Source organism: Salvelinus sp. IW2-2015, linkage group LG13 (assembly GCF_002910315.2).
Source record: "Salvelinus sp. IW2-2015 linkage group LG13, ASM291031v2, whole genome shotgun sequence".
In the NCBI taxonomy this organism is placed as follows: domain Eukaryota; kingdom Metazoa; phylum Chordata; class Actinopteri; order Salmoniformes; family Salmonidae; genus Salvelinus; species Salvelinus sp. IW2-2015.
The window spans coordinates 19,508,630-19,536,533 of NC_036853.1; the positions used below are offsets into that span (position 1 = coordinate 19,508,630).

Here is a 27,904-nt window from a genome sequence, read left to right on the forward strand (position 1 = left end):
ATACTTCAGTATTCCATAGTAACATCTAACAAAAAAAATTCTAAAAGCAGCAAACTTTGTGAAAATTAATATTGTGTCATTCTCAAAAACCTTTGGCCACGACTGTATTTTTTGTAATGTCAGTTGAGTTGAATCATCAAATAACAGCACATATTTATGGGTACATTTCCTGCTTTTAATTCCAGCTTTGCTCCTATGGGTACACTAGCAATGGATGCCAGTCCAACCACTATGCCATCATTTACTTGAACCATTTATTCTATTTCTATGGCAGCACATGCAGTCAGGAGCCGAGGAAAGGAGAAAATGTGGGTAAAAAAATTAAATGTGTTGCTATTTGAACGGTTATTAGAGACCGCGGTCATTTGGCTGGCCAATTACCGTTATCCAAAATTCCATGACCAACATAGCCCTGTGTGTGTGTGTGTGTGCATGTTATTCAGAGGGTAATGGGTTGAGTATTTGAGTGACTGTGCATTTAAGAGTGTGAGTGTCTATCAATGTTCCCTATAATTTTATGGGGTACTGAGTAAATTTTAGGTTTTGTGAGTGGAAATTGAACATGGTGAGAATTTTGTGCAACTTCTGGCGAGCGTTTATAGTGAACACTGAGACTGTACCRTTACAGTTTTAGACATTAGCCAARAYGCTATTGTGGCTATTTGAGCATAATGTAGACCTACCAACAAAACCACTGGAGCAAATCCCGTAACACATTTTCACATAGAAATCAAAAGCTATTTCCATGATATCTTAAAGTAGCCGATACAGTGCATTCGGAAAGTATTCAAACTCCTTCCCCTTTTCTARATTTTGTTACATTACAGCCTTATTCTAAAATGGATTAAATACATTTTCCCCCTTATCTACTTAGAATACACCATAAAGACAAAATGAAAACAGGTTTTTAGAAGGTTTGCAAATTTGCAAAATGTGCAAAATTGAGCTCAGGTGCATCCTGTTTCCATTGATCCTCCTTGAGATGTTTCTACAACTTGATTGGAGTCCACCTGTGGTAAACTCAATTGATTGGACATGATTTAGAAAAGGCACACACGTCTATGTAAGGTCCCATAGTTGACAGTGCATGTCAGAGCAAAAACCAAGCCATGAGGTCAAAGGAATTGTCCGTAGAGCTCCGAGACCGGATTGTGTTGAGGCACAGATCTGGGGAAGGGTACCAAAACATTTCTGCAGCATCGATGGTCCCCAAAAACACAGTAGCCGCCATCATTCTTAAATGGAAGAAGTTTGGAACCACCAAAACMCTTACTAAAGCTGGCCACATGGCCAAACTGAGCCATCGGGGYTGAAGGGTCTTGGTCAGGGATGTGACCAAGAACCCGATGGTCWTTGACAGAGCTCCAGAGTTCCTCTGTAGAGATGGGAGAACCTTCCAGAACGACAACCATCTTTGCAGCACTCCACCAAATCAGGTCTTTATGGTAGAGTGGCCAGATGGAAGCCACTCCTCAGTAAAAGGCACATGACAGCCCGCTTTGAGTTTGCCAAAAGGCACCTAAAGGACTCTGACCATGAGAAACAAGATTCTCTGGTCTGATGAAACCAAGATTGAACTCTTTGGCCTGAATGCCAAGCGTCACATCTGGTTGAAACCTGGCACCATCCTTATGGTGAAGCATGGTGGTGGCAACATCATGCTGTGGGGATGTTTTTCATTGGCAAGGACTGGGAGACTAGTCAGGATCGAGGGAAAGATGAARGGAGCAAAGTACAGAGAGATCCTTAATGAAAACCTGCTCCAGAGCACTCAGGACTTCAAACTGGGGGCGAAGGTTCACCTTCCAACATAACAACCCTAAGCACACAGCCCAGACAATGCAGGAGTGGCTTCGGGACAAGTCTGAATGTTCTTGAGTGGCCCAGCCAGAGCCCGGACTTGAACCCAATCGAACATCTCTGGAGAGACCTGAAAATAGCTTTGCAGCGATGCTCCCCATCCAACCTGACAGAGCTTGAGAGAATCTGCAGAGAAGAATGGGAGAAACTCCCCAAATCCAGGTGTGCTAAGCTTGTAGCGTCATACCCAAGAAGGCTCGAAGCTGTAATCGCAGTGTAGATTGATGAGGGGAAAAAACAATTTAATCGATTTTAGAATAAGGCTGTAACATAAGAAAATGTGGTAAAAGTCAAGAGATCTGAATCCTTTCCGAATGCACTTTGTCGAGAAACGTGCCTATTTTCTTCGAAAGTACGTAATGTGACGATTCCAAACCTGTACGATATTACAGATAGCAAGTTAACTACCTCACATAATCGGGAAAAGATTTGTAATGTTTTACTTCTCGTTGATGAAATCCGTGCTAATGTTGGATTTTTGAGCTAGCGCCCAATAGACTCCCTTTCATTCCTTGAAGGAGAACGCTCCTTGTCCCAAAATCGCCCAGAATGCACCGTGCAGCCCATTGACACAGGAAACGTTGCCCATGCTCTCCCCTCAAAAGTATATCAGCCGTTGTGAATGTCAGACTCTACTCTGAGGCACATTGATCTGCAGGTTGAACATATTGAGATTGTAGACTCCTAAATTGATAGTGCAGTTTGTTTAGGCGATTTTACAGCCAACTAGCTACTTTACATGCTGATAATGTCTTTGGTATTATTGTGTGTAGCTAGGTTTGCTTGCTAGCTAGCTACCTAGCCCATCGAGAGAGAATTTCACTGTAGATTTTGTAGTTGACTTGAGCTGCAACAGATTTCCACAACGATTTCCCATGTTGCTACCAACCTTATTATAATGCTAAAATGAAAAATATTGTTCTCACAGTGTTATTTAACAATGTAAATTAAAAGGAATGAYTGGTTTTGGGTGGATTTTTCTTTTAAAAGCACCTAATTTCCCCTCCCTCTTTTCATCCCTTTCCCTCTGTTTAAACACATTACAGTGAAGTCATTTGGGAGGATGCTATTGGTCCAACGGTCTTGTTGCCAGGCAACTAATTTCCCCTGTCCAGTAATTAAGTAGGAGGGAAATGGGTGAAAAGGGGGAATGACAGAAAAGGGAGAGAAAGAGAAACATTGTAAGTGAAGGAAAGAGGAAGGAAGGACACACACAAACAGACACAAAAATGTACACAACCATCAAATGTGGAGTGTTTCTGCCTCAGGATGGATGACACTACGAATGAGAAATATGAGGTTCATATTCATTCCTCCTACAGTCATACTGGCCTTACTTATAGARCAATAAAAACAACATGCATGATGAGGAGACTTGAGAAGTTGAACAGAGAAGTAATGTGTGCTGTGCGTGTGAGAASAGGCCTGTCAGCAGAGTAATCATAGCTCCAACCTGCCGGGTGGATGTGGCACCTCTTCCTCTCCCTTGCTCATCTTTCTTTCCCTCCCCGTCTCTCGGGAGGGGGTACTGGGTGCCTGCCATCGGAGCCAATCGGAGCATGATGACATCGCTCCCCAGCTGTGTAACCATGGCAACACCAGCCAGCCTCGAAATGCCCCCCTCCCTCCTCCTCTCCTTCCCTCCTCCCTTCCTGGCAGTCAACTTTCCATGTACTCCCTCCATTCTCTCCCTCAGTAAACCTCTTTTCTTCCATCCTCCCCTCGGCTGTCAACTCTCCATTGCCTGTATTTCTCTCTGCATCGCTATTTTCCCCCCCTCTCTCTTTCCCTCTCTCAGATGCCCTTCCCATACCCGCACTGTCCTCTTGGCTGTCATCTCTCCCTGGATGTCTTTCTTGCTCCCTTCCCATCTCTCTCTCTTTGGTTGGAAATTCCGCTCAATCGCTCACGGAGCGGAGCTTGCGCATCACTCCGGTACTACATGTCCTTTCCAACCACTCCACTAAAAACCACTCCACGCTCACAATGGAAGAAAACTGCTGCTCCAAATGCACTCCATTCATTAAAATCACAATTTAACCAACAGACAATTATTTTTGTGACTTCCTGGACCTACCAATTGGTTTTGAAGTACCAAACATATGGATTTGAATGAAAAGTATTTGAATAAACATTAAAAAGTGAATGTAAGAAGCCCAGATCATTTCAAATAGGCTACATGACATATTAAAACATCATATAAACACTAAATAGGTCAGGAGCCTAAGAATGAACAAAAATTAAGGCTATATTGTTTTAATTATTTCAAGGCTATAGCCTACAAATAAATACATTGTGAAGCATTTGTGAGTGTGACACAATAGGCTGGTAGGAACATAAAGCGCTCAGCATTTAAACAACATTTTGTTGTATTAAAATCATTAGAGTCTATAAAATGTGCATATCTGCTGTGATTTACTTAGAATTAAATACAAATTAAACAAAAAATGACTTCAGTGCCTTTGAAACATGAGTTTGGCCAGTCTGTGGCTTCAGGCTCATGTGATGGTGCCTGGAGAGCAGGCCAGCAGCGAAGAATATCCTCTCACACTCGCAGAGCAACTGGGGATTCTAAACACCCTTTTGGCCACTTTTGCCAGGCTGGGGAGATGCAGCGCTGGTTTTTCTCTCTCTTGTATTAGGTAGGCCTAAACGTTTTTAGGCAAAATAACCCAATAAAAACGTAAAGCTCCTTGGACGTGGGAATATGCCAGGTCTATTGGGCCAAAATCKATTATGGTCTATTGTACAGATAATAGGGGGTAAAACGAGACAGTTATCTACCCACCTCGTTCCTTTCTTTTAGCATGTGCACATAGTAAGTACACCTTCATGCATTCGAAATACATGTATTTTCAGATTCCACAATGATTCTTTAGTTGTGGACACTACATCACCACACTCCCTCTCTTGCTCTTGGTCCTCATCTTTGTAAGTCACCTTGATTTTGCACCTGTGTGTTTAATCAATTTCTTTATGGAAATATTTAGTTAACTCCATGACAGTAGCTAAAGCAAGGTGACTTACATGCTGACCAGACCGGACACGTCGCGTGCGCGAGCGTCGCAAAATAAATGTAGAAATCCATGTTATTCAATTATTGCGCCAACAAACGTCTGCGACGCCAAGGGCTAAAATAGAAGTCCTATTTCCTATTTCTGACGCAGATCGCGCTGAAAGTCCTGCCTCTCCCATCTCCTCATTGGTTTAGAGAAGCAGGTACCCACGTGCCTGGTGATTGAAAGACGAACTTTGTTGTCGGTTGTCGTGGTAATACAATGAGTTTAGATGCGATCACCATATAAGTTCAAAGATGAAAATGCCTGGAAGGAGGAGAGATGACTAGAAACAATTCAGTTGGCCGTTTTATGTGTGGATTAATTGTCGGAGTAGAGGTTCTTGTGCATTTCAGGTAAAATAACAACTCAATGTTTATATCCCAGGACAAATTAGCTAGCAACAGCAAGCTAGCTAAATAGGACAAATTAACGTTAGCTAGCAAGTGCAAGCTAACTAGCTAAATTGCCATACATGTTTAATGCTTTTCGACCTGTCCCCAAATTAATGTAATTGGTTCAGAGTTTGTTTTGATATTTTAACCTGCGTGTCGTGATCGCGTTTGGAGTAGGGGGACAAACGCAGCCGGTTTGGGTTCCGTGTTACAAAGACTACAAAATGCATGCTGGGCCTGGCATGCCCTGAGCTCATGAAGTGAGCGCTACTGGAGTGAAATTGGAGCAGGCGAGAAGGCCGACGCTCCAGCCAAAAGCGGGGCGAGATTCCCATTGGGCACACTCCGCTCCTCGCTGCTCCGCTTACATACTCTGGTTGACACACCCACTCAACCTCCCACTGGCTCGGACGCACCTCTGGGAGTCTGGTTGTGATATGGCGTTGACAATAGCCTCCACGGCGGTCTCAAACAGCTCGGGGTCTGGTAGAGCAGTGAAACAGTCCTCCACCAGTCCTTCACTCTCACTGAGAGGGACGTCCAGCAGCACCCAGGAGGACAGACAGCGCAGGACACGAGCCTTCACTGCCCCGGGACTGTCCTCTTGACGCAGCAGCTGCTGGAGCAGTGGACACACTGAGCCCCACTCTCGACCCAGAGCACCTCGCACCTACAGACACAAGACACAAGGTTACAGGAAATACTAACCTGCCCCCCACTTGTCCTTTTGTGTGTGCCCGTCTGCCTTTTTGTTGTCCCCATTGGCACCCTTCAGTCTCTAGCACCCCCTCACCTGTCCCTTGCGGTACTGTGGCAGGCGGCTGGTCTGGAACTCTTCAGGCAGGACGGTCAGAAGCTCCAGCAGGGCCAGACATCTGGCCCGGCCATCCACCCCCCCTCCCTCCTCTTGGAACACACGCACCATTTCTGGCACGGCGCCCGGCCACACCTCTGGCATGGTGTTCAGGGCCAGGGAGGCCAGCGCCACACACAGACGCGTTAGCACCTTGGAAACAGGACCACAACGTCTTGTAAGTCAACAACTTTACAATTGTTTTTATGCTTGATGGTTTTTAAGGCACGTAGCTACCACCAGTTATGTGTGTTTTTTAGGGATGCACGATATATCGGTGAGCATATCGGATTGGAATATATTAGCTAAAAATGCGTTGATATTGGCCCGATGTCTAGTTTAACAGCGATGTGAAAAACCGATGTCAAAGTTGACGTGCATACCTACATAAGGTACATGACGTAATGACGCCATGTAAAATTTTGCGCTAAACGTGCAACACAGCATTCCTAACCTAGCCCACAATGTCTGCTGTGTGGATTGAGCAGTCATTTGAAAGAGTAAGAATTTCAGCGAGACAACTCAAAGTCGAAATCCATTGCCCTTGACAATCAACCGTTCCCTGTCGTGGGTGATGTTGGCTTTCGCGACTTTCACTATTCTTAGCAATGATTTAGAAATCCTTGTGAGTAACTATTAGCTAGGGAGCCACTTGTTGTTCACCTATTGAAATTTAACTTCAGTTCATGAAAATAAATTGCTAGCCAGCTACTTAACCCTGTTGCCCAAAGCTAACGTTATAAGCAGCCAGCTAGCTTCATCTGGCTAGTGAGGCTCGACCTGACCAGGTTATGTGTTGTGAAGTTAGCCACAATAAGGAGTATGCACAATAGTGGAATTTGCGGTTTGCCTTCAAAATAAAAGTACCTCTTTGAAAGTGATGCAGACGGTTACAATTGGTGGAATTATGCAATATTTAGACTAGATAATGTTAAACAAGGTTMGAATGTGAAGCACTGAGATGGGGTATCAGTCTACTCGATGACACCCACAGAACACAATTGTGAAGAGATTACGCAAATATTAGCTCTTAACGCGGGACTGTGACTGTGTGAAATCACCTCCCCAGTCAGCCTATTGGGTGTATTGACCTTCATATTGCAATGTACAGCTTTACCTAAGGATTGGAGATCAATGAAATGGGTTAACAGTCTACTCAATACCCAATATATTTTTTCCCAACGTCCTCAGAGTTATCAGACTCCAAAACATCCACGCAGTATTGTTTTTCCTCTGGAATAGTGTTCAATACACATAGGGTGACAATAAATGTGGCTCAATTCAAAGTTGTTTCAGAGTCCCGCAATAAGAGCTATGATGCTGTTGGAATCGGCTAAACTTTGAACATTGAGATATTAAATAAATGATAGAGACGAAGCCTTGAATAGAAAGAATCTGTAGCAACCCAGAAGGCTTTGGAATGTGTTTGATGGAGGAGAGGAGAGCGATGTGTTGATATAGGGAAGACAGATGGATATCTGTGGATTAGGTGAAGGAGGTGTTGAGGTCAGGAGGTGAGGGGTGAGGTCCCTTCCCCTTAAGGGAGTYATCAGGGTTAGTATCTGGTTACCTTCTTTCTCTTGGGCATAAACTAAGGATGGAGAGGGGGAGTGTCTTAAGTAGGATGTATATAACTGACGTCTGAAATGTTTTGCTGTCTGATTACAGCTGTACAGAACCTTTGGGAAGAATTAAACTTGGTTAAAGCTTCTCAAGTGTCCGTGAGTTATTAACTCTGAAYAATAAGAACCTAACAATGCTAATGTTCTCTGGGTGTCACTGTGTAGACTGATACCTCATGTCATTGATCCACAATCCATAGGTAAGGCTGTACAGTGAAATAAGTATGCCCTCAATGCAATTCTAAAGTATATATACATCCAGTGTGATTTCAGATTTTTGTCAAATTAACAAATTAGTATTTTGTTGATTCTATATAACAACATTCCAACCTCGTTTATCATGATCTATTAAATTATGACATAACTCTACGAGTTGTATTCATTTGCATCACTGTCAATGACATACTTTTATTTTGAAGGCTAACTGCAAAATCCACTATTGTGGCTAATCCTTATCGTGGCTAGCTTCACATAGATTGGTTGACCACCATTATTCAAATAAGAACTCTTATAAATTAGGGTTATTTTAGATGACACCTAGCTATATAGTTATCTAGCTAACGATAGCTACTGAAACAGATTGTTTGCATCCATGAGCTAGCTAGCTTTTTTTATGACCAGAACTGTAGGTGCGCGAGACAACTTTACCAGCATCATAGCATACGTATCGATGAATCGTTGTGACATATGAAATACGAGTGATAGTGTAATAACTACGTAAAACATTTATGAACGAGTTAATTTATTATGTGACGTGCAGTCATATTCAGGACCTGATTGGTCAACAAGCTTATTTGACMTGTATCTTTTTTGACACGCAAAGACCCAAACGGCGTTCCATAGAAAACCTGGTTGAGAATGAAATGACTGAACAAATGAACAACGAAACAGCATAGCAAGTAAGTGAAAGAAATAGATTTTGATTATGTTTGACTGATAATGGGGACATACGTAAATGCCAACAAAATAACTTTTTGGTCAGTGTGGTGTGGGTGTGTAACCTTTATTTAACTAGGCAAGTCAGTTAAGAACAAATTCTTATTTACAATGACAGCCTACCCCGGCCAAAACCGGACGACGCTGGGCCAATTGTGCACCCCCCTGTGGGACTCCCAATCACGGCCGGATGTGATACAGCCTGGATTCGAACCAGGGACTGTAGTGACGCCTCTTGCACTGAGATGCAGTGCCTTAGACCGCTGCGTCCGTTTGTGTGTGTTTTAAATATTTAACTGCACTAGAATGCTTAAAAGGCCGCTAAAATGTTAAATATCGGTTTTCGGTATCGGGTTATTTGGCAAGGAAAATATCGGATATCGGTATTGGTCAAAAATATAATATCGGTGTATCACTAGTATTTTTATTGATCTAATAAGTCCAACTGTCCAACCAACTGTCCATCCATTTACCCACCATCTTGGATCCGGAGGAGAAGCAGGCGATCTGGGAGAAGAGTTGAGTCTTCAGGGTCTCATACTGGTCAGAAGGGATATCAGACCAGTAGCGGGATATCTTAGTGTGGAGGGCACTAGCTCCAAAGTACTGGATTTCAGGAACCTAGGAGGAGAGAGAGGGTTATGTATAGGTGCGTGCATTTGTGTGTGTGCGAGCGCATGTGGGCATTTCATACCTTGTCAGGGCTGAGCAGAGCCCAGCAGAACTGCCAGGCCTGAGGGGAGACCTGAGCCTGCATCAACCACTTCTGGGCCAGGTTCTTATTCTCAATGTTAGGGTCATAGTACAACTGGTGGAGCCCCTATAGATAGATAGAGAGATAGAGATGGGAGGGAGTCAGTATAATTCTTGCAATGCAATTATATGTCATTTAGAACAGGAACGTTAAGTGTTTCTAGACTCTTGTATGACTGACTGCTGTTAAAGAACGCCATCAATAGAGACAGTCAGTATCAAGAGGCTCTCCAGTGCTGGTGTGTAGATTAACCCTAGCGCCCTGACCAAGAGCTAGTGTGGTGGGTGGCTGGTTGACACATTGTCTAATGGAAGAAACATGTCTGTGCAGGGTCCCTTAGTTTCCTTTTGAAATCACCTCCTAGCATGGAAACACACAGTATGAAGAGTTTCGGGTTGTGTGTGTCATACGGTAGAGCTCACAGCCTGAATCATATTCCAGTKCTCTGTTGTTCCTCATTGAAACACTGCTATAACCGTCTCWCACACACACGCTWTTTGTTATTAAAGTCTAACAGTGTATCTGCCCAGCTCAGGCAAACTCTCTTCAGAGGCAGCAGGTACGCTAGGGGTTAGAGAGGTGTTGCCAGTTCGAATCCCGGGTCCGACAGGAAAAATCTGTCAGGAAGTGAGCTGGCAACCGGAGGGTTTGCTGGTATAAAATCCTAGATGCCATTGCCTGCTGTTATGCCCTTGAGCAAGACACTTAACCCCATACAACAGCAGCTCCCTGGGCACCCAGTGTGGCAGCCACCACGCACCTCCCGATAATATGTATATGTTTGTGTATATGTATGCATGTGTGTCTTTCGAAGGGTGCAATTGACCAATAAAGTGATTTTTACTGAGGAGCGGTGTATTTACTGAAGTGTCGTTACTGAAATCTCTCCCTCCAAGGATATGATTTCCCAGAGTTCAAACCAGGTCATTACCGCTGTCCACCGTGTGATCTAAGGAGACTTCTTTTCCCCGAGACACACTCCAGACTGAGCAAAACATGGGGTGTGAGACCCATCTCACTAGTCAGCCAAATGCAAATCAACTAACAGCTCAATTGTTTCATTAGCCACCAGAGATCAGATATGCTTTCAGTTCAGGGCAACTAGTGAAACTGCTGTGGCTGTAATGTGCCAACCTACTGCTCAGCTGAACCACCTCCCTACCTGCAGCTGTGGACCAGACTGGAGCACCTGGTATTGTATTTATTAAGGATCCCCATAAGCAGATCCTCTTCCTGGGGTCCAGTCACATTACCCAAAAATACACCCCAAGTTGTATCAAGTTGGCTGGATGTCCTTTGGGTGGTGGACCATTTTTGATACACACGGGAAACTTGAGTGAGACGAGTTTTAAAAGCACAACACTGTTTTGATGATAAGTGTTTGATGTGAGTTTCGATTTCATTTGCATTGACGTCAGAGTGGTTAGAGCAGGCCTGGGCAATTCTTTTCCATGGAGGGCCACATTAGAATATATTTTTTCCATCACGGGCCAGAATCATATTACAGGATTATACATCAGATATATCTACTGTAAATCACATCCAGATATGCTACTTATTTTACTTTAACATGCACAGAAATAAACCACATCTATGTTCTCCTTTTGGTAGGTATTTTCATTATTAAACATGCAATGAAATACACAGAGGGAAAAGTACAGAACTCTTTTAACGGGTACGCACAAAAAACACAAGAAAGAGAGAGCTCAACATTACATTTAAACTACTCAATCAGTGTGAGGAGTGAAGTCTCTGATGAGCATTGACTAGAGCAGTGAAGTCAGGTATAGTTTCTGACGTCGCTATGTGCAGGATTGCTGAGAGGTGAGTCAGTAAGAGATGATCTGTGTCTTGACTTGTTATTATTATTGTTATTATTATTTCATCACTGAAAATGTCTGTTCACATACATAGGTTGACCCAAACAGTACAAACATCTTCTGAGCATGACTCCTAATCATTGGAAAGTTTTGTTAATTGAAAGATGCATAGAACCTCATTAGTGACATTGTTTTGAATAGTTCTCCAATCACTGCATCAGACTGAAGATCGATAAACTCAAGTTGCAGGTCAGTGGGAGTATATTTTATTTATTTTTTATTTATTTTGGTCCTCCAATAATCGGTATCGGCGTTGAAAAATCATAATCGGTCGACCTCTAGTCTCTTCCAACAGTGAGACAAACTGCCTGTGGTTAAAAGATTTTGCTCTTATGAAGAAGTTTACCACTTTAGTGACTGTATCCACAACATGGCTCATTTTCAGAACACTTCCTGATGAATAATGCAATGCAGGAAAATAKTTTTGTGGTATCCAATTGCTAGTTACAGTCTTGTCTCATCGCTGCAACTCCCGTACGGCCTCGGGAGAGGCTAAGGTCGAGAGCTGTGTGTCCTCCGAAACACAACACAACCAAGCCGCACTGCTTCTTGACACAATGCCCGCTTAACCCGGAAGCCAGCCACAACAATGTGTCGGAGGAAACACTGTACATCTGGCGAACGTTCCACTCTTGCTGGAACACCCTACAAATCAGTCTACTTTCCTTTTCTTTTAAAAATTTGAAAAACACATTTTGCGCAATTTCTAGCTAGCTACCATTTGTAACTGTGACGTGTGTGTGTGTCAGCCTGTCAGTCACGGTCTGTCCTCTTGCAGTTGCTATTTATACGTGCCTACAAAATAAATCTTAAATCATTACACAAAGGTGAATATTCATTGGGCTTTTAATTTGAATAACAAATACATTTTTCATAACTTTACTATGGCAAATTCTTTGTGATCTGAGCCCGATTCCGCGGGCCATATTGAATCAGATCACGCGCCGCATACGGCTCCCAGGCTGGCCTTTGCCCAGGCCTGCGTTAGAGGGACAAAAGAGCGCTGCGCACCAGGCCATTCGAGACCTGATGGTTGTTCGATAGTTGGGTACTACCGACTCATGCCCAGACTACATAAAAAGGGGATTACCATGACTCAACGGTCACATGGACTTTTACTGCTGTCATGACTCATGACTGCTGTTTTGGCATTAATGCGGTCACCGCAATAGCCCTAGATGTGATTCCGTTGCGGGATCAGAGACTGTGGCATCGGCAAGGTCCTCTAGAAGCGTCGGTCCTGTCCCATTTTCCACAGGCAGGGGAGACTTCCCTGGTAAGAGGCRCCGGTGAAGCACTGGCCAGTCAGATAAAGAGTGCTGACAGGGCGGTGATACTCTCACCATATCYAAATGACGTCCAGCCTGAGATGTAGAAAAGGAGAAGGTAGGTGGACGTACTAMTTTCCCCAGCAAATTGTGCAACACTGAGATTTGTTTGCTTAGGGTAGACAGCTCGGTCCAATTGTCTTCCGTAAGTAGGCAGTTGTTGCATTGAATAGCCGGTCGGTCCACAGTGTCCCAGAAAATAGTATAGTAAGAGAGACAGCACRCGCTATTTTCTGAGTAAGAAAATAAACATGAATCTGTCTATCAGCACATCACATGCAGGTTGTCTGTAGACCACGGTTTTGTCCTAGTAGCTTGCCTTCCATTAGGTACTCCCTCTGGGGAGTAGTATGCAAATACTGCACAGGTGTAACCGGCCACATAGTAAATCTGCTCCTAACTCTGGTACTGTGAGGGTGCAGATGAACGTATTGGCTATGAGGTTCAGTAAACTGTGTTGCGTAACCTTGACTGAGACCTGAAGACTCYTTGTAGCTCCCAGATCTWGCYACTAAGCTTTAGCTCAGCAGGCTAATATGCTTGAGTCACACAGCAGACCTGGGTTTGGTATCCATTGAAGCTACTATAATGTACCGTCTGTATTAAGTTTTCACTTCTGTACTCGTGGGGGACAGAGAGGCGTGCTCAGAGACTCTTCTTGAAGGACAGGATACTGACTGAACATCATTATTGATTAGATCCATGTCCTCTTATATCATAACTGTTCATATTAATGATGTGAAATGTAGATTAAATAACATGCAGAGGAAGTAGGTGATTTGATGAATGAAGCGGGGACAGTGTGTGTGTGTGTGTGTGTGTGTGTGTGTGTGGGCGCGCGCTCGCATGTGTGTGTAGGGTCGTTTGTAGGGGCGTGGTTAGTTGTTGACTGGCTGCAGTCTGCGCAGAGATATAAAAAACAAATACTAATCCCATGTTACCAATTTAGACGGAAAACAATGACAGTTCACACTCGCGTCAGCAACAATAAAACAACCTGTCATCACACACACACACACTGAATGATTGTTATGTGGTTGCCATTGAGAAGACTGATGACATCCAACCCCTGAACAGGAAAGCAGATATGAGATAAGGTATTAGCCCCAGGCACTAAAATAAGAAACAATCGATAAGGGAAAGAGAACTGACACCATGCCTTATTCTGTCAACTGGAAGTGCTCTACCTCTCATATCAGTCATGTCTAAAACAGCCTCTAGTCTCTCCAGTGTTTCCCACAAGTACATAGAGCAGCCAAKCAAATAGAAAAAGCAGTYGTGGAAAAAGTACCCAATTTTCATACTTGAGTAAAAGTAAAGATACCTTCATAGAAAATGACTCAAGTAAAAMTAAGTCACCTAGTAAAATACTACTTGAGTAAAAGTCTAAAAGTATTTGGTTTTAAATGTTAAGTATCAAAAGTAAAAAATKATTTAAAATGTCTTATATTAAGCCAACCAGACACAAATATTTATTGTTTTTTTAATTTACAGATAGCCAGGGGCACAGTTCAACACTCAGACATAATTTACAAATGTTTAGTGAGTCAGCCAGATCAGAGGCAGTAGGGATGACAAGGGATGTTCTCTTGATAATTGTGTGAATTAGACCATTTTCCTGTCCTAATTAGCATTCAAAATGTAACGAGWACTTTTGGGTGTCAGGGAAAATGTAAGGAGTAAAAAGTACATTATTGTCTTAGAAATGGAGTGGAGTAAAAGTAAAAGTTGTCAAAAATATAAAAAGTACAGATTCCCCAAAAAACGACTTAAGTAGTACTTTCAAGTGTTTTTACTTAAGTATTTTACACCACTGAGAAAAAATAGCCAGATCCAAAGGGTTCAACATTTTTTGCTGAAGAGCTCAATTTTGGTGGGGGGGTGAATACAGTTACATATAGTGTTGTCAAGATACCAACATTTTACTAACGATACGATACCAGGCCAAGTATCGCAATACTACGGGGGAGTGGCCTAGCATCCTGTTTTCCCCCTGTCCCCKCGACACTTGTTCATGTTTTCTAAACATTATGCGCATATTCTACACAAAAAAAACTGTCACTGATATTCACATTTCAACTCAACACATATTGAATTTACCTTCACACTGTTCACTATAATAAAATTGTGCATAGTATGGCAGATTTGCTCATATTTGCAAAGGCCTACCTGTGATTTGGCTGGAGGAATGAATATACATGGATAATGACCTGCATGTCACTGTTGCAATAAGGGGAAAACACAGTATAAAACCTTTACTCTTCAGTTCTAACACACACACACACACACACACACACACCACTCTCCCACGGTCTCCCCCTCTCACAAACACACACCACTCTCCCACGGTCTCCCTCTCTCACAAACACCCACCACTCTCCACTCTCCCCTCTCTCCCAAACCACACACCACTCTCCCACGTCTTCCCCTTCTCCCAAAACCACACACCACTCAGTCCCACGGTCTCCCTCTCTCACAAACACCAAAAAAAACACACCACTCTCCCACTGGTCTCCTCTCTCACAAAAACAACACACCACTCTCCACGGTCTCCCTCTCTCAAAACACCCACCACTCTCCCACGGTCTCCTGCTCACAAAACACCACCACTCTCCCACGCGTCTCCCTCTCTCACCAAACACACCACCACTCTCCACGGTCTCCCTCTCTCACAAAACACCCACACACTCTCCCACGCGTCTCCCTCTCTCCCAAACAACACACCACTCTCCCAACGGTCTCCCTCTCTACAAACACACACCACTCTCCCACGGTCTCCCTCTCTCACAACACCACACCACCTCCCACGCGTCCCATCTCTCACAAAACACCACACCACTCTCCCACGGTTCTCACCTCTCTCAAAACCCACACCACTCTCCCACGGTCTCCCTCTCTCACAAACACACACCACTCTCTCCAACAAACACATACTGCCTTCAACTTTTTTAAAAATTAGGCATCAAACAACGTTTAGAAGCACCGAAGAGATAGATGTTTGATATAGTTTAGGCTTACATTAGGCCTATATGAATTCTACCTTTAAAAGAACATCAGCAGACACTTGTCCTTTCTTCCAGTGCCAATCAAATGTCCCTAGTCCTACTGTCAAGTTACTCGATTGTTAACTAGCTAGGTAACATGACTGAACAACCTAGTTTGTTATCAAACCATAATTATCGGCCCGGGATTAGTTTAAAAACGGCCAGCGACATGGTTTGTGAAATTATATCAAATCCACACGAAGAAAAAAGGTAGCTTGTATAGTTCAGATTTTTTTTTAACCATTTGAGGTAGAGGCAAACCGTTTTCTGTAAAGGTGCATGCATGCCTGCCTGTCGTGAAGCTGTCTTTCCTCTCGGGCACTGCTGCGTGACAGTGGACTTGCAAAGCCTACTGGCCTGTGCACTRGTTATACCAGGGATGAAATTATATTAAGGCTGACCCCATTTAGTCGACTGTTTGGTCAATAGGCTGTTGGTCGACCGAGATTTATTTAGTCGAGCAGTWGCAAAACACAATAATAATAATAATTATGGTGTACAAGACAACTGTCTAAAACGTGTCTGTCAGAGTGGACTAATCCATTGTGGAGGCTGTGGGGGTGGCACAGTCCATCAGTCTAAGACATGAAATTGTATATAGTTATATTATGTAGGAACAATAGTGCAACACCAATAAAAACAATATTATATAACAGATACGCTTTCTCCCGTGTTGGATAGCTGTCCTGAAACACATCAGTGCGCTGTTGAATTGATGCCTTTTCCTAGACCATGTTGCTATGTGCATAATAGCAAAGTTAACCAGCATATTGGTGTTGAGAACAATGCAGCGGAGGCAGCAGCAGATTTAGAATATGAAAAGAGCCCTTGCCTTAATTGTCTAAGAAAAATGAGGAGAGAGGAAACKAACTTAATTAGGTCTATAATCAATAGCTTAACTGTTAAATGTGCCTGGCTTTATAAACCCTCATGTATATCAACAGAAATAAGAAAGCTCCTGTTGCCCGTTTGACTGTTTAATAGGCCTACTGATTCCGTGAGCGTCAAGCCTCACGCAACCACATGTCGGATAAAACATTTCACAAATTCGGCAGTTGTAATAAAGGCTTTACACTTAACTTGGTATTATTTTGAGATTTACAGTTTTCCAAACAATAACCTTTCTTTTTCTAGATCTCCCTATTGTTATTACTATTATTATGATCCTCATTATTATAACAAGTAATGTCATTATCATTAGTAGGCTTAATATAGCAGCCTTGTATAACCACCATCGACCTGTAGGCCTATGGAGCGCATGCTATCTTATGTGTTTTAATACCATAATTAAATAGGCCTATATTTCAATACCTACAATGCAAGTCGGAACGTATTCAGACGCGACCGTCACTTTTTTCGCGATATGTAGTTAGCCGTTATCACGCTTATTTCTAAATATGGATTTAAATGCTAATTATTTTCCTCAATTACATCACAATACCCCATAATGACAAAGCAAAAACAGGTTAGACATTTTTGCAAATGGTATTAAAATAAAAAACAAGAATTACCTTGTTTACATACATTTTCAGACACTTTGCTATGAGACCTCGAAAATTGAAGCTTTAGTTCGTGCATCCTGTTTCATTAATCATCCTTGAGACGTTCCTACATCACCTTTATTGGAGTCTCACCTGTGGTATATTCAATTGATTGGACTATGATGTTGGAAAGGCCACACACCTGTCTATTTAAGGTCCCACAGTTACTGAAGAGCATGTCAGAGCAAAAGCCAAGCCACGAGGTCGTAAGAATTGTTCCGGTAGGAGCTCCGAGCCAGGATTGGTGTCGAGGAAACAGGCTTCTGGGAAGGCTACCGAAATAGTGTCTGCCTCATTGTAAGGTGTCCCGCAGAACACAGTGGCCTCCATCATTCTTAAATGGAAGAAGTTTGGAACCACCAAGACTCTCCCTAGAGCTGGCCGCCCAGCCAAACTGAGCAATCGGGGGAGAAGGGCCTTGGTCAGGGAGGTGACCAAGAACCCGATGGTCACTCTGACAGAGCTCCAGAGTTCCTCTGTGGAGATGGGAGAACCTTCCAGAACCACAACCATCTCTGCAGCACTCCACCAATCAGACCTTTATGGTAGAGTGGCCAGACAGATTAATCAGTAAAAAGGCACATAACAACCCACTTGGGTTCAKAACGCAGGAGTGGCTTCTGGTCAAGTCTCTGAATGCCCTTGAGTGACCCAGCCAGAGCTGCAAATTCACAATCATCATGGTCTCTCCCTCCACCTCATAAAGAAATTAGACTGCAACCAACCACAGCACACAAATTGTACCAGGAGGCGGGACAGACAGCAGACTACGTTTCCCGGTCATCACTCACTTTGTGACTGACAGGACCCTGTCCTATCAATAGATCACTAGAAGATGCATATTGCTCGCTCTCCTCTGCACAACGACTCCTTTTAGTTTCATATTCCACCACCCTCCTCGCCTGTCGCCGGCTGGAGTGCTCTTATATATATATATAAAAATATATATATTTTACAATCACACAGGTACCCAGATGTACACACAGTCAGGAGGACAACGGGATTGTGCTAGGCACATACACAGTTAGGAAAAAGGCTATTGTACTGCTGGAATCATGACAGAGCCAGGAACCAACCTCTCCATGACACACACGCTCCTTAACCACTTACGGGAAGCACAATTTAGCTTTAGGACACTAAAGAGATGTTTGCATGTGCGTTGAACTCGGCTAATAGAGTTACGAACTGGGGGACTAGGTATATACCTGAACAGCCTACAGAGAGAGTCTCTCTCTCGCTCTCCCTCCGGCCAACGACTTCGCTTTCACCTTTCTATTAATCCCTATTCAGAGCAGATAAAGGAGAGGAGACAATGAGAGGATGGTGAGGAGACAAATAGAGGAAGCTACAACACAATTATTGACACTATAGTGTGAAACAGACAAAACCAATGATAAGGGGCCACCAGCATCTATTTAAACACACATTCCTTCCTCTCCCCCCCTCACCCCCGTCATCTGTGTTCCATCAGGGAAAAGCCATTTCCCCTGCACTTCCCATCCTCTCTCCTTTACCCCCCCCCCCCCCTCTGTCCTCCAGCTCATCACCTCATGTCTGCTTCTATGCAGCAACAGCTTTTTCTCTCTGTCTCACCCATCCCCATCTCCCCTCCACCATCCCCCCTCTCCTCTGGTGCTGGTCACTGGCTAAGCTTGGGCGGTATTCAGAATGTCATACCTTTATACTGACCTTGAAACATTCGGTAATACCGGCACAGAACATAAGGAGCGCTATTTTCCATACCCCCTGAGCATCTGAGATCCGAAGGTTAGCAATTCTAACAAGTAAAAGTTAGGTCTCTCACCTAAAACTACAGTATTTGCAGGGCAGACATCCCAGCTCATAGTTATTACAAGTAACTCAAAATGCTGCTCACAGTTTCCTGCACATACAAAAATTACACAGGAAGGCTCTTGATCCAGGAGGAGATTCTCTCCTGTTACCAAMCGAAGCTTGATTTTGCAAGAATCTAAGCACTTAGCTAGATTAGGGCTGAGCGATATGGACTACTATCACGGTATAAAAATAAGTTCTGCATTTGCWTTATGAGTAGTGCATGACCCTAGGGTGGCAACACATACATTCTAAGTGATTTCAATGGGTCTTTCTCCATTCTGATTGAAGTTTAATTAAACAGTATAAAAAAATATATATTATCCAGCAATTTCTGCACTAATTTGAGATAATTTCCACACTGCCACATAGGACTGCACGATATAGGAAACCAAACTAGTCATATTTTTTTTAACCCAATGTGACCAACCGGCTCAAAATCGGTCTTATGTAGCAAAATTTGAAGTAGTGTTTTTTTTTTACATTGGATAAAAGTAGAGGCTCAGAGATACAACATTTAATATCATACACTACTACAGTTGAGGAACAATGGGAAAGTCATTTGGCTTAGAATGTTGATAAACTTGTAAACTCACTTTTGAGAATATGGCCTTTGAATGTTTTGGTACTAATATTGGAGAGACCTTCTTTGTCTAKACCCATTCAGCATTGTTCACACCCTCTTAAGCTTTAGCCCCACCCATCTCTTTAAGGGTTGACCCGAAATGTACTAACAGCAGTCAAGCACCCAAGCTAACTTGCTAGCTACTTCCAGACATCTAAGTGAGAGAGAACAGCTCACTGATTATTACTCTTCCTAGCAGAGCTGGTTAGGCTGTTATGTTATCCAGAGCGTTGGTGATTGCAACTGTGCTGTCAGATTGTCTGTTCGGAAATTCAGAGCGTTTTGCATTCAGAGCGCACAGCGGACGCTCCGGCCGATGAGTTTACTGACACCGGCCATATTCAACAGGTGTTGAGCATTCATAAATTCATCAGTTATTCTGAGCTCTCTGGCACACTCAGACGAGAGTGCTCTGAAATCGGAGGAGACGGCCAGACTGAATTTCGAATGGTTCCTTAGTAGAGTCTTTTGTTAAGACATGTAGCTAGCTAGATAAACAATGAACCATAATTACAACGTTACTACCCTGCATAAATCTGCAGGTAGCCAACCAACTAGGTTCAATGTTAGCTAACTAACATTAGGCTTTAGCTTAGCCAAGTAAATGGTTCTTTGTCAAAAATAGAAACATGTAATATCTGATAATGTAGCTAGCCTGACTATCTTACCCGTATACATKATTCATGGTTGCCCTTAGTTTGAAGATGTAATCCGGAAGCTATCATACTCGAATTCCACTGATTTCAAAACTCAGTCCTCCAGAAAGTGGAGAGCATCACTTATGCAGTTTTAATACACAATATCTTTAAAAAAGCTACGTTAGACAGGATTACCTAGACATACTGACCAGCTCAAATAGACAGAAGCATGCTATATGGCAGACCAATCCAAACTCATCTGTCGGCATGTCCAGCCCACTAGTTATCTCAGCCAACCGTGGCTAGCGGGAAGGTTGCGGWCTTTTTCTGTGGCTAACCTGTAGCAAAGAGTCTGAATACTTATGTAAATAAGGCATATGTTTTTATTTTTAATACATTTGACAATTTTTAAAAACCTGTTTCACTTTGTCGTTATGGGGTATTATGTGAAGATTGACAAGGATTTTTTATTTTTTTTTCCTCCATTTTAGAGTACGGCTGTAATGTAACAAAATGTAGAAAAAGTCGAGGGGTCTGAATACTTTCCGAATGCACTAACAGCAAACAACATGCAGGTGATATTGTGCAAAAAGCATATTTTTTTATGGTCTGCTTTTTGAAAATGCAGATCTCAACTCTAACGCAACCCTTGCGCACACACACACCTTAGATGACAGATGGAGAGAGTTGGCTGGTGGCTATAATGACCTCCAGTATCAGAATAGTCTGCATATTTCTCTCTCCCCCTCCGCCCCCCTCTGACAACTCTTAGCCCAGCCGGCTAGTCATTAGCTGAGACTTTCTCTGCACAGCAGTTAGCCAGTAATGGACTGTAACACACACACATTTTATCTTTCTCATTAGGACAGAGTTTAGACACAGACAGAGGGACACAGACAGGTGGCTGGTGGCATAATATTGTGTGAAAATCACAGCAGCAGGTCTGTCTACACTTAAAAGAACAGAAATAAATCACACAAAAATAAGAACGGAGTGAAGGAAGGAGAAAATGGTACAATTCCGAGTACAACACATTTGTCATCCCTGGATTAATGGTACGTTTTCCAAGCCATTATCTTTTGCCAGCCCCTCGGTGTCCTAATCTACACAGGAAGCCTGTCCGACACTAGTGCAGCTGTAAGCAAGCGAGTCGGACCTGCCAGCTACTGTTAATCATGCCTATCAAAACCGGGTGTTCCCTGTGGCGGAATATATGGTCGGACCACACACAAGCCTCTGTGCATTCATTAAAACAGATTTTAGATTTTCAAAAATAGGCTACTGATGATGAATCCTACCACTTGTCTGTCAGTGACAGATGAAGAGGAATGGATTGTGTGCGTGTGTGTGTGTGTGTGTGTGTGTGTGAGACGTTAGGAAGATGTAACACTACATAGGCTACTAGAAATGACATTATCAGAGAAATTACATTTCATTGATTTAAAACATTGTGATGGTTTCCCATGTCTCATTCACTGACAAAGACCACACTGAAACACCTCATGTCAGAAATAAAGGCATTTCAAACACTATGAAGAGTGCCTTGCTTCTCCTTCTGCTTCCCATTCCAGACCTCTAAACCAAAGACCACAGTTTCAAATCTACTGTTGTTTTGATATTCTGCAGTATATTCACAAAACACTCCACAACACCCTTCTCTTCTAGCCTACATTCGATCACAACAACCTTATTAAGACTCAAGAGTGGTTTGGATGATGTAGTGTCTCACACAGACGTACCATTAATCCAGGGATGTATTGTTCTTACAGTCAACTACACAGAGACAACAATTAAGCCCTCCAGTCATATTGGTTTAGATTAGTCAGGGTAATAGCAAGCAAGGACAGAACGCAGACTTGCTAATTGTGGAATTTTCAGCTGCAGGGACAAAATACAACGCTGTTATTAAGTAGCTTTCTATCTAGTAGCTGTTAATTCACGTCATGATACAGTATGTTATAGCTAGACCCGCCACCATCATAGCTAACGTTACCCCATAGAAAATACATTACAGAGACCCACATAGGCTACACACACACATTTGATATTGTGATTAGTAGTGTGATTCTACATGCTTGATTGGAGAATGTGTCCATACACTAAGATTCTTACCTTCTCCACGTTTTCCACTGTGAAGTCGAGGGCGTCTGGCGTGGTTGCTATTCTCCCCGATGTCTCCATGTTAGCCCAACCGGCTGGTCTGTCAATAAATGACAGAGCCGCTTCTTTAGCTAGCTAGCTAGCTGTCTGTCTCTCAAGCTAGCTAACTACAGACTGCGGTACTAGTCAATTGTCCACGATTTGGATGGCTGGCTATTCTGTGTTAGCTTCCGTAGCAAAACCCTGTTAGCAAGCTGCCTAACCGGCCTCAGTGAGCCCCGATTCTTCTGTATGTCTGGGGTCACAATTTATGGCTTGATGACATTAGCTAGTTAGCATCTCGCTACCCTATTGGAAATGTATCTGTAAAAACAACCTAGCTAGCTAAACCTGTCCTTAGCTGACGATATAAGTCATTAACATCCAAACATGCGTTGGCATAAGAAATTGGTGGTAGCTATTTGTTGCTAAATATCTAGTATATAGTCGCTGTGTCTTTGCTACGACGCTGGTATAAATGATCTTCTTCTTCTTCTATAGTTATGGCGGTCCGCAAAAAAATGTGAAAGGTGCATGCTGCCACCTACTGTGCAATCCATTAAACGTGGTGATGGTTTAAAACAATCTTTGGTGATACAAAATTGGGGAAAAGGAAAAATTACRCTGGCAACTACTAGCCCTCATTAAAAAAACACTACCCCCATTCCACGTTTTAATCCTACACCAGGCCAACGGCCTTTGGAACTCTTCTACAGTAAAACCTCAAAATCCCAAGTACCTCTCTGCCACTGCCACCACAACCTCTATTTTCTGTGACTTATGTTCCATTTCAGGAGTACAGTTGACAACCATAGCTATGAATGCGAAGCAACCCACCTTACTGAATCACATATTATTCCTATCACTCTCTATTGGCCCACGTGCCTACTCACAGGGATCCTCTCAGGATCCCTCACCCTGTACCGATCTCCCTCTACTACTCTCTTCACTGTCTCAGCATACGACACCTTCTGTACTACTCTGACCCTGGCAACCTCAACCTGCCTTTCTCTCACCGGACACCTCTGATCTCCAGCACCATGGGCACTTCCACAGCTAACACACCAGTAGCTGTGCGTGGGTAAAATCACTGGGGAAGCCAAGCTAGGGGGGAAAGGCCATATTACAACCTATGTGTTGTGATAATTGCATTGTTTGCTCCTTAACCTGTTAGTTCATTTGCCTTGCCACCGTGATATATAGGCAAAGAGACAATAAGAAGACACAGTGGCAGCATAAATTCAACCACACCTTTGTTTCATCACAAAACCAGAGAGCAACATATGTCTGGTGGAGTCCACAAAGTATATTGCATGTAACAAACAGTTACATGACCTACAGAATAGTCAATCAAGTCAATGTTTCCGACATTTTCGGACTACTAAACAACTATTGATTTAGAGCACCGAGAGTTACCACAACTTGCAAAAAAACAGGAGCTGACTCAACTATTCCAGCACCATTTCAACTTCAATATTTCATCATCCTCAAATCACCTATGCTTAGTCTAATACAGTGACAACTAAAAGGTTCCTAAAACAATTTAGTCCAATCCATGTAAGTTAAATATCATGTGACTGTCCATGGTACTAATTTCTGTTTGTGTGTGTGCGTAAGTAGAAAAAACATGTTGACACACTACTTGTAGAGAAATGCCAATGCCATCCTCCTCTGTTTCATGTTGCCGAAACGGTCTATGACTCTGTCATACAAAACACGCTTTTATTTTTTGTTATCCTAGGCTACCTGGCTAAAATGCTTACTCGCTAGCCTAACTTCCTTTCATGGGCAACGATTCGCCAGCTAGTTAACATTAGCCTTCTACATCTAGCTACATATTGAACTTCCATCCTCAGGCCAGGGGCACAATGTATGAATTTATGGTTGGATCAGAATCGCCGTTATAATCATTAGCCAGTACAGAGAATTAAGTAAAACCACATGTCCAAATCCCTATCTCCATCCATGGCTAATTTAGGAAAGGAACCATTTTAGCTAGCTAGCTAGCCACCGACAAAAACACAACGAAAACACAAAAACACAACGTACTGTTTGTTGCAAGTTACAATAGTAGAATACTGAAAGTGCAATTTCAAAATGTTATTGTGCATCAGCAATTAGCCAATGTCAGCTAACATTTTTTAGATTGCTAAGTTATTTTAGCGACCAGCTATCTAAACTTGTTATCATGGTCGAATTACTGGCCGGGGGTCCCCATTGATTTTATTAGTCAGTCCCACTCAGATATCATATTAAAAACTGCAAACATGTCTCCCCTTTCCCTTTACTTTCCCTTTCACCCTATGGCAAAATGTGTAGAATTGCAGAAAATGTGCTGTAAAACGTTTTGTGGTTATGCTGTAAATGTAGAAAATGTGCTGTAAATTTTTTTACACAAAAGGGGGCCACAAAAGTACTGCACTGGGCCTTTAATAGCCCTGTCGGCTGATATAGCCACCTGCTATATCATTTTTCCCATGGGGATGGCTGAATGAACCAGAGGTAACTTATTTCTGGCAATTCAACCTATCCGACGTTGCTTGCATTTGGCAAGCCGAGAGGTTGATGGGGTTCTTAGTCTATTTGTTCTCGTCGCTTTGTAGACTGGTTTACAGTGCAACATTGTCTCTTTGGGGCTGTTTGAAAACATTGCATACATTTTTATTACAGTAAAACGCTCTGCTATGACATCGCAAAAAGTATGGATATACTGCCAAGATACATGTCTTTCCGCCCTAACAATGGGAGGCACGGCGGGCTGTCTTGCTCCCACCTATGCTTTATTTGGATTGGTGGATACATCTCATTATTGTAATACTATATTGAATATTCGATGAGGGTTGTTAACGTCATCCACCTGTATTCAATGGAGAGAGACGCTATGCTGGCCTCATAACATGAATATGCATACCATCTCGAGAAAACTCCGATATAGCTTTTTTTTTCTCCAAAGTTGCCGGGATGTCACGTGTCCTATTAACATCAGTACACTCGAAACAACTTAAGCATTACGAATCTTCTATTGGATCAAATAGTCAATGTCAATGAATGAATGATAACAGACACATGAAATAAACAATTTTCTCTCCTAGCCAACAACTGTAAATGTGTTTTTAAAAAAGCAAATTATACACATACATATATATATATATATATATACACTACCATTCAAAAGTTTGGGGTCACTTAGAAATGTCCTTAATGGACATTTTTTGTCCATTAAAATAACATCAAATTGATCAGAAATACAGTGTAGACATTGTTAACGTTGTAAATGACTATTGTAGCTGGAAACAGCAGATTTCTAATGTAATATCAGATGCCCATTATACAGAGGCCCATTATCAGCAACCATCACTCCTGTGTTCCAATGGCACGTTGTGTTAGCTAATCCAAGTTTATCATTTTAAAAGGTTAATTGATCATTAGAAAAACTTTTTGCAATTATGTTAGCACAGCTGAAAAATGTAGTTCTGATTAAAGAAGCAATAAAACTGGCCTTCTTTAGACTAGTTGAGTATCTGGAGCATCAGCATTTGTGGGTTGGATTACAGGCTCAAAATGGCCAGAAACAAAGAACTTTCTTGTGAAACTCGTCAATCTATTCTTGTTCTGAGAAATGAAGGCTATTCCATGCGAGAAATTGCCAAGAAACTGAATATCTCGTACAACGCTGTGTACTACTCCCTTCACAGAACAGCGTAAACAGGCACTAACCAGAATAGAAAGAGGAGTGGGAGGCCCCGGTCCACAACTGAGCAAGAGGACAAGTACATTAGAGTGTCTAGTTTGAGAAACAGACGCCTCACAAGTCCTCAACTGGCAGATACATTCAATATTACCAGCAAAACACCAGTCTCAACGTCAACAGTGAAGAGGCGACTCCGGGATGCTGGCCTTCAAGGCAGAGTTGCAAAGAAAAAGCCATATCTCAGACTGGCCAATAAAAAGAAAAGATTAAGATGGGCAAAAGAACACAGACACTGGACAGAGGAACAATATCCAATATCAAGAGAACACGTGGTCATACCTACTACCTCTGATCTGGCAGACTCACTAAACAAAAATGCATAGTTTGTAAATGAGCGTTGGAGTGTACCCCTGGCTATCCATACATTTTAAAAACAAGAAAATGGTGCCATCTGCTTTGCCTAATATAAGGAATTTGAAATTATTTATACTTTTACTTTTAAGTATATTTGAGCATTTACATTTACTTTTGATACTTAAGTATATTTAGAACCAAATACTTTTATTAGTATTTTACTAGGTGACTTTCACTTTTACTTGAGTAACATTCTATTAAGGTATATGTACTTTTACTCAAGTATGACAATTGGGTACTTTTTCCACCACTGGTCTTTGGGGACCAATGTTGCACTGGACTGTCAGTTTACTAACTGTAGCCCGTCTGTTGCTCTGAACAATTTGTCAACCTCCTTTGTCCTCTTTCATCAATGACCCGTTTTCAACCACTGGCCTGTCGTTGGCTAGATGTCCTTTGGGTGGTGAACCATTCCTGAAACACACAGGAAACTGTTGAGCATGAAAAATCCAYCAGCTTTGCAGTTCTTGGTACACTCAAACAGGTGCCCCTGGCACCTACTACCATACCCCGTTCAAAGGCACTTAAATACACCCTCTGAATGGCAAGCATACACAATCCATGTCTCAATTGTCTCAAGGCTTAAAAATCCTTCTTTAACCGGTCTCCTCCCCTTCATCTACACTGATTGAAGGGAATTTAACAGGTGATAAACAAGGGTTCACCTGGTCAGTCTATGTCAAGTGTTCATAAATGTTTTCCCAAATATATATTGTATTTTTCTTCCTGTAATTTCTCTTATTCTGTTGATTGTTAAAATATTGTGCCATGCTTCTCCTCAATTCATATAACTCTGCAATGGCATATAAGGGGTGCACTCAATATTGCACAAGTCATATGTCCCCTATTTCTGGCACAGACTATGATAAAGCTACTGTATTCGTTATTATAATTTCAGGGCATCTCTGTCTCTCTTCCCCTCCCTGCTTCTCCTCCCTCCCGTCTCTCTGAATAGCCACCACTAGTCCCATGTTTCATGAGCTGAAATAAAAAATCCCATAAATGTTCTATATGTTCAAATATCTTATTTCTCTCAAATGTTTTGCACAAATTTGTTTATATCCCTGTTAGTGAGCATTTCTCCTTTGCCAAGATAATCCATCCACCCGACAGGTGTGGCATATCAAGAAGCTGATTAAACAGCATGATCATTACACAGGTGCACCTTGTGCTGGGGACAATAAAAGGCCACTTTAAAACGTGCAGTTTTGTCACACAACACAATACCACAGATGTCTCAAGTTTTGAGGGAGCGTGCAAAAGGCATGCTAACTGCAGGAATGTCCACCAGAGCT

General features: G+C 42.5%; 1 protein-coding gene across 2 annotated transcripts in view; it reads right to left on the reverse strand.

The window, feature by feature from the left end:
* Positions 1-23,033, reverse strand: part of LOC111972254 (importin-13) — a 41,645-nt gene extending 18,612 nt beyond the window's left edge. The window contains exons 1-5 of one of the 2 annotated variants that reach the window (XM_023999198.2): positions 22,478-23,029; positions 9,417-9,542; positions 9,200-9,343; positions 6,105-6,317; positions 5,728-5,981 (exon numbers count right to left, since the gene is read on the reverse strand). In XM_023999198.2, coding sequence (XP_023854966.1) covers positions 5,728-5,981; positions 6,105-6,317; positions 9,200-9,343; positions 9,417-9,542; positions 22,478-22,546 — 806 coding nt within the window. In that variant the 5' untranslated portion in view covers positions 22,547-23,029. Of the gene's footprint in view, positions 1-5,727; positions 5,982-6,104; positions 6,318-9,199; positions 9,344-9,416; positions 9,543-22,477 lie in introns of both variants that reach the window. The other variant, XM_023999199.2, reaches the window with a different exon arrangement.
* Between the last annotated feature and the right edge of the window lie 4,871 nt (positions 23,034-27,904).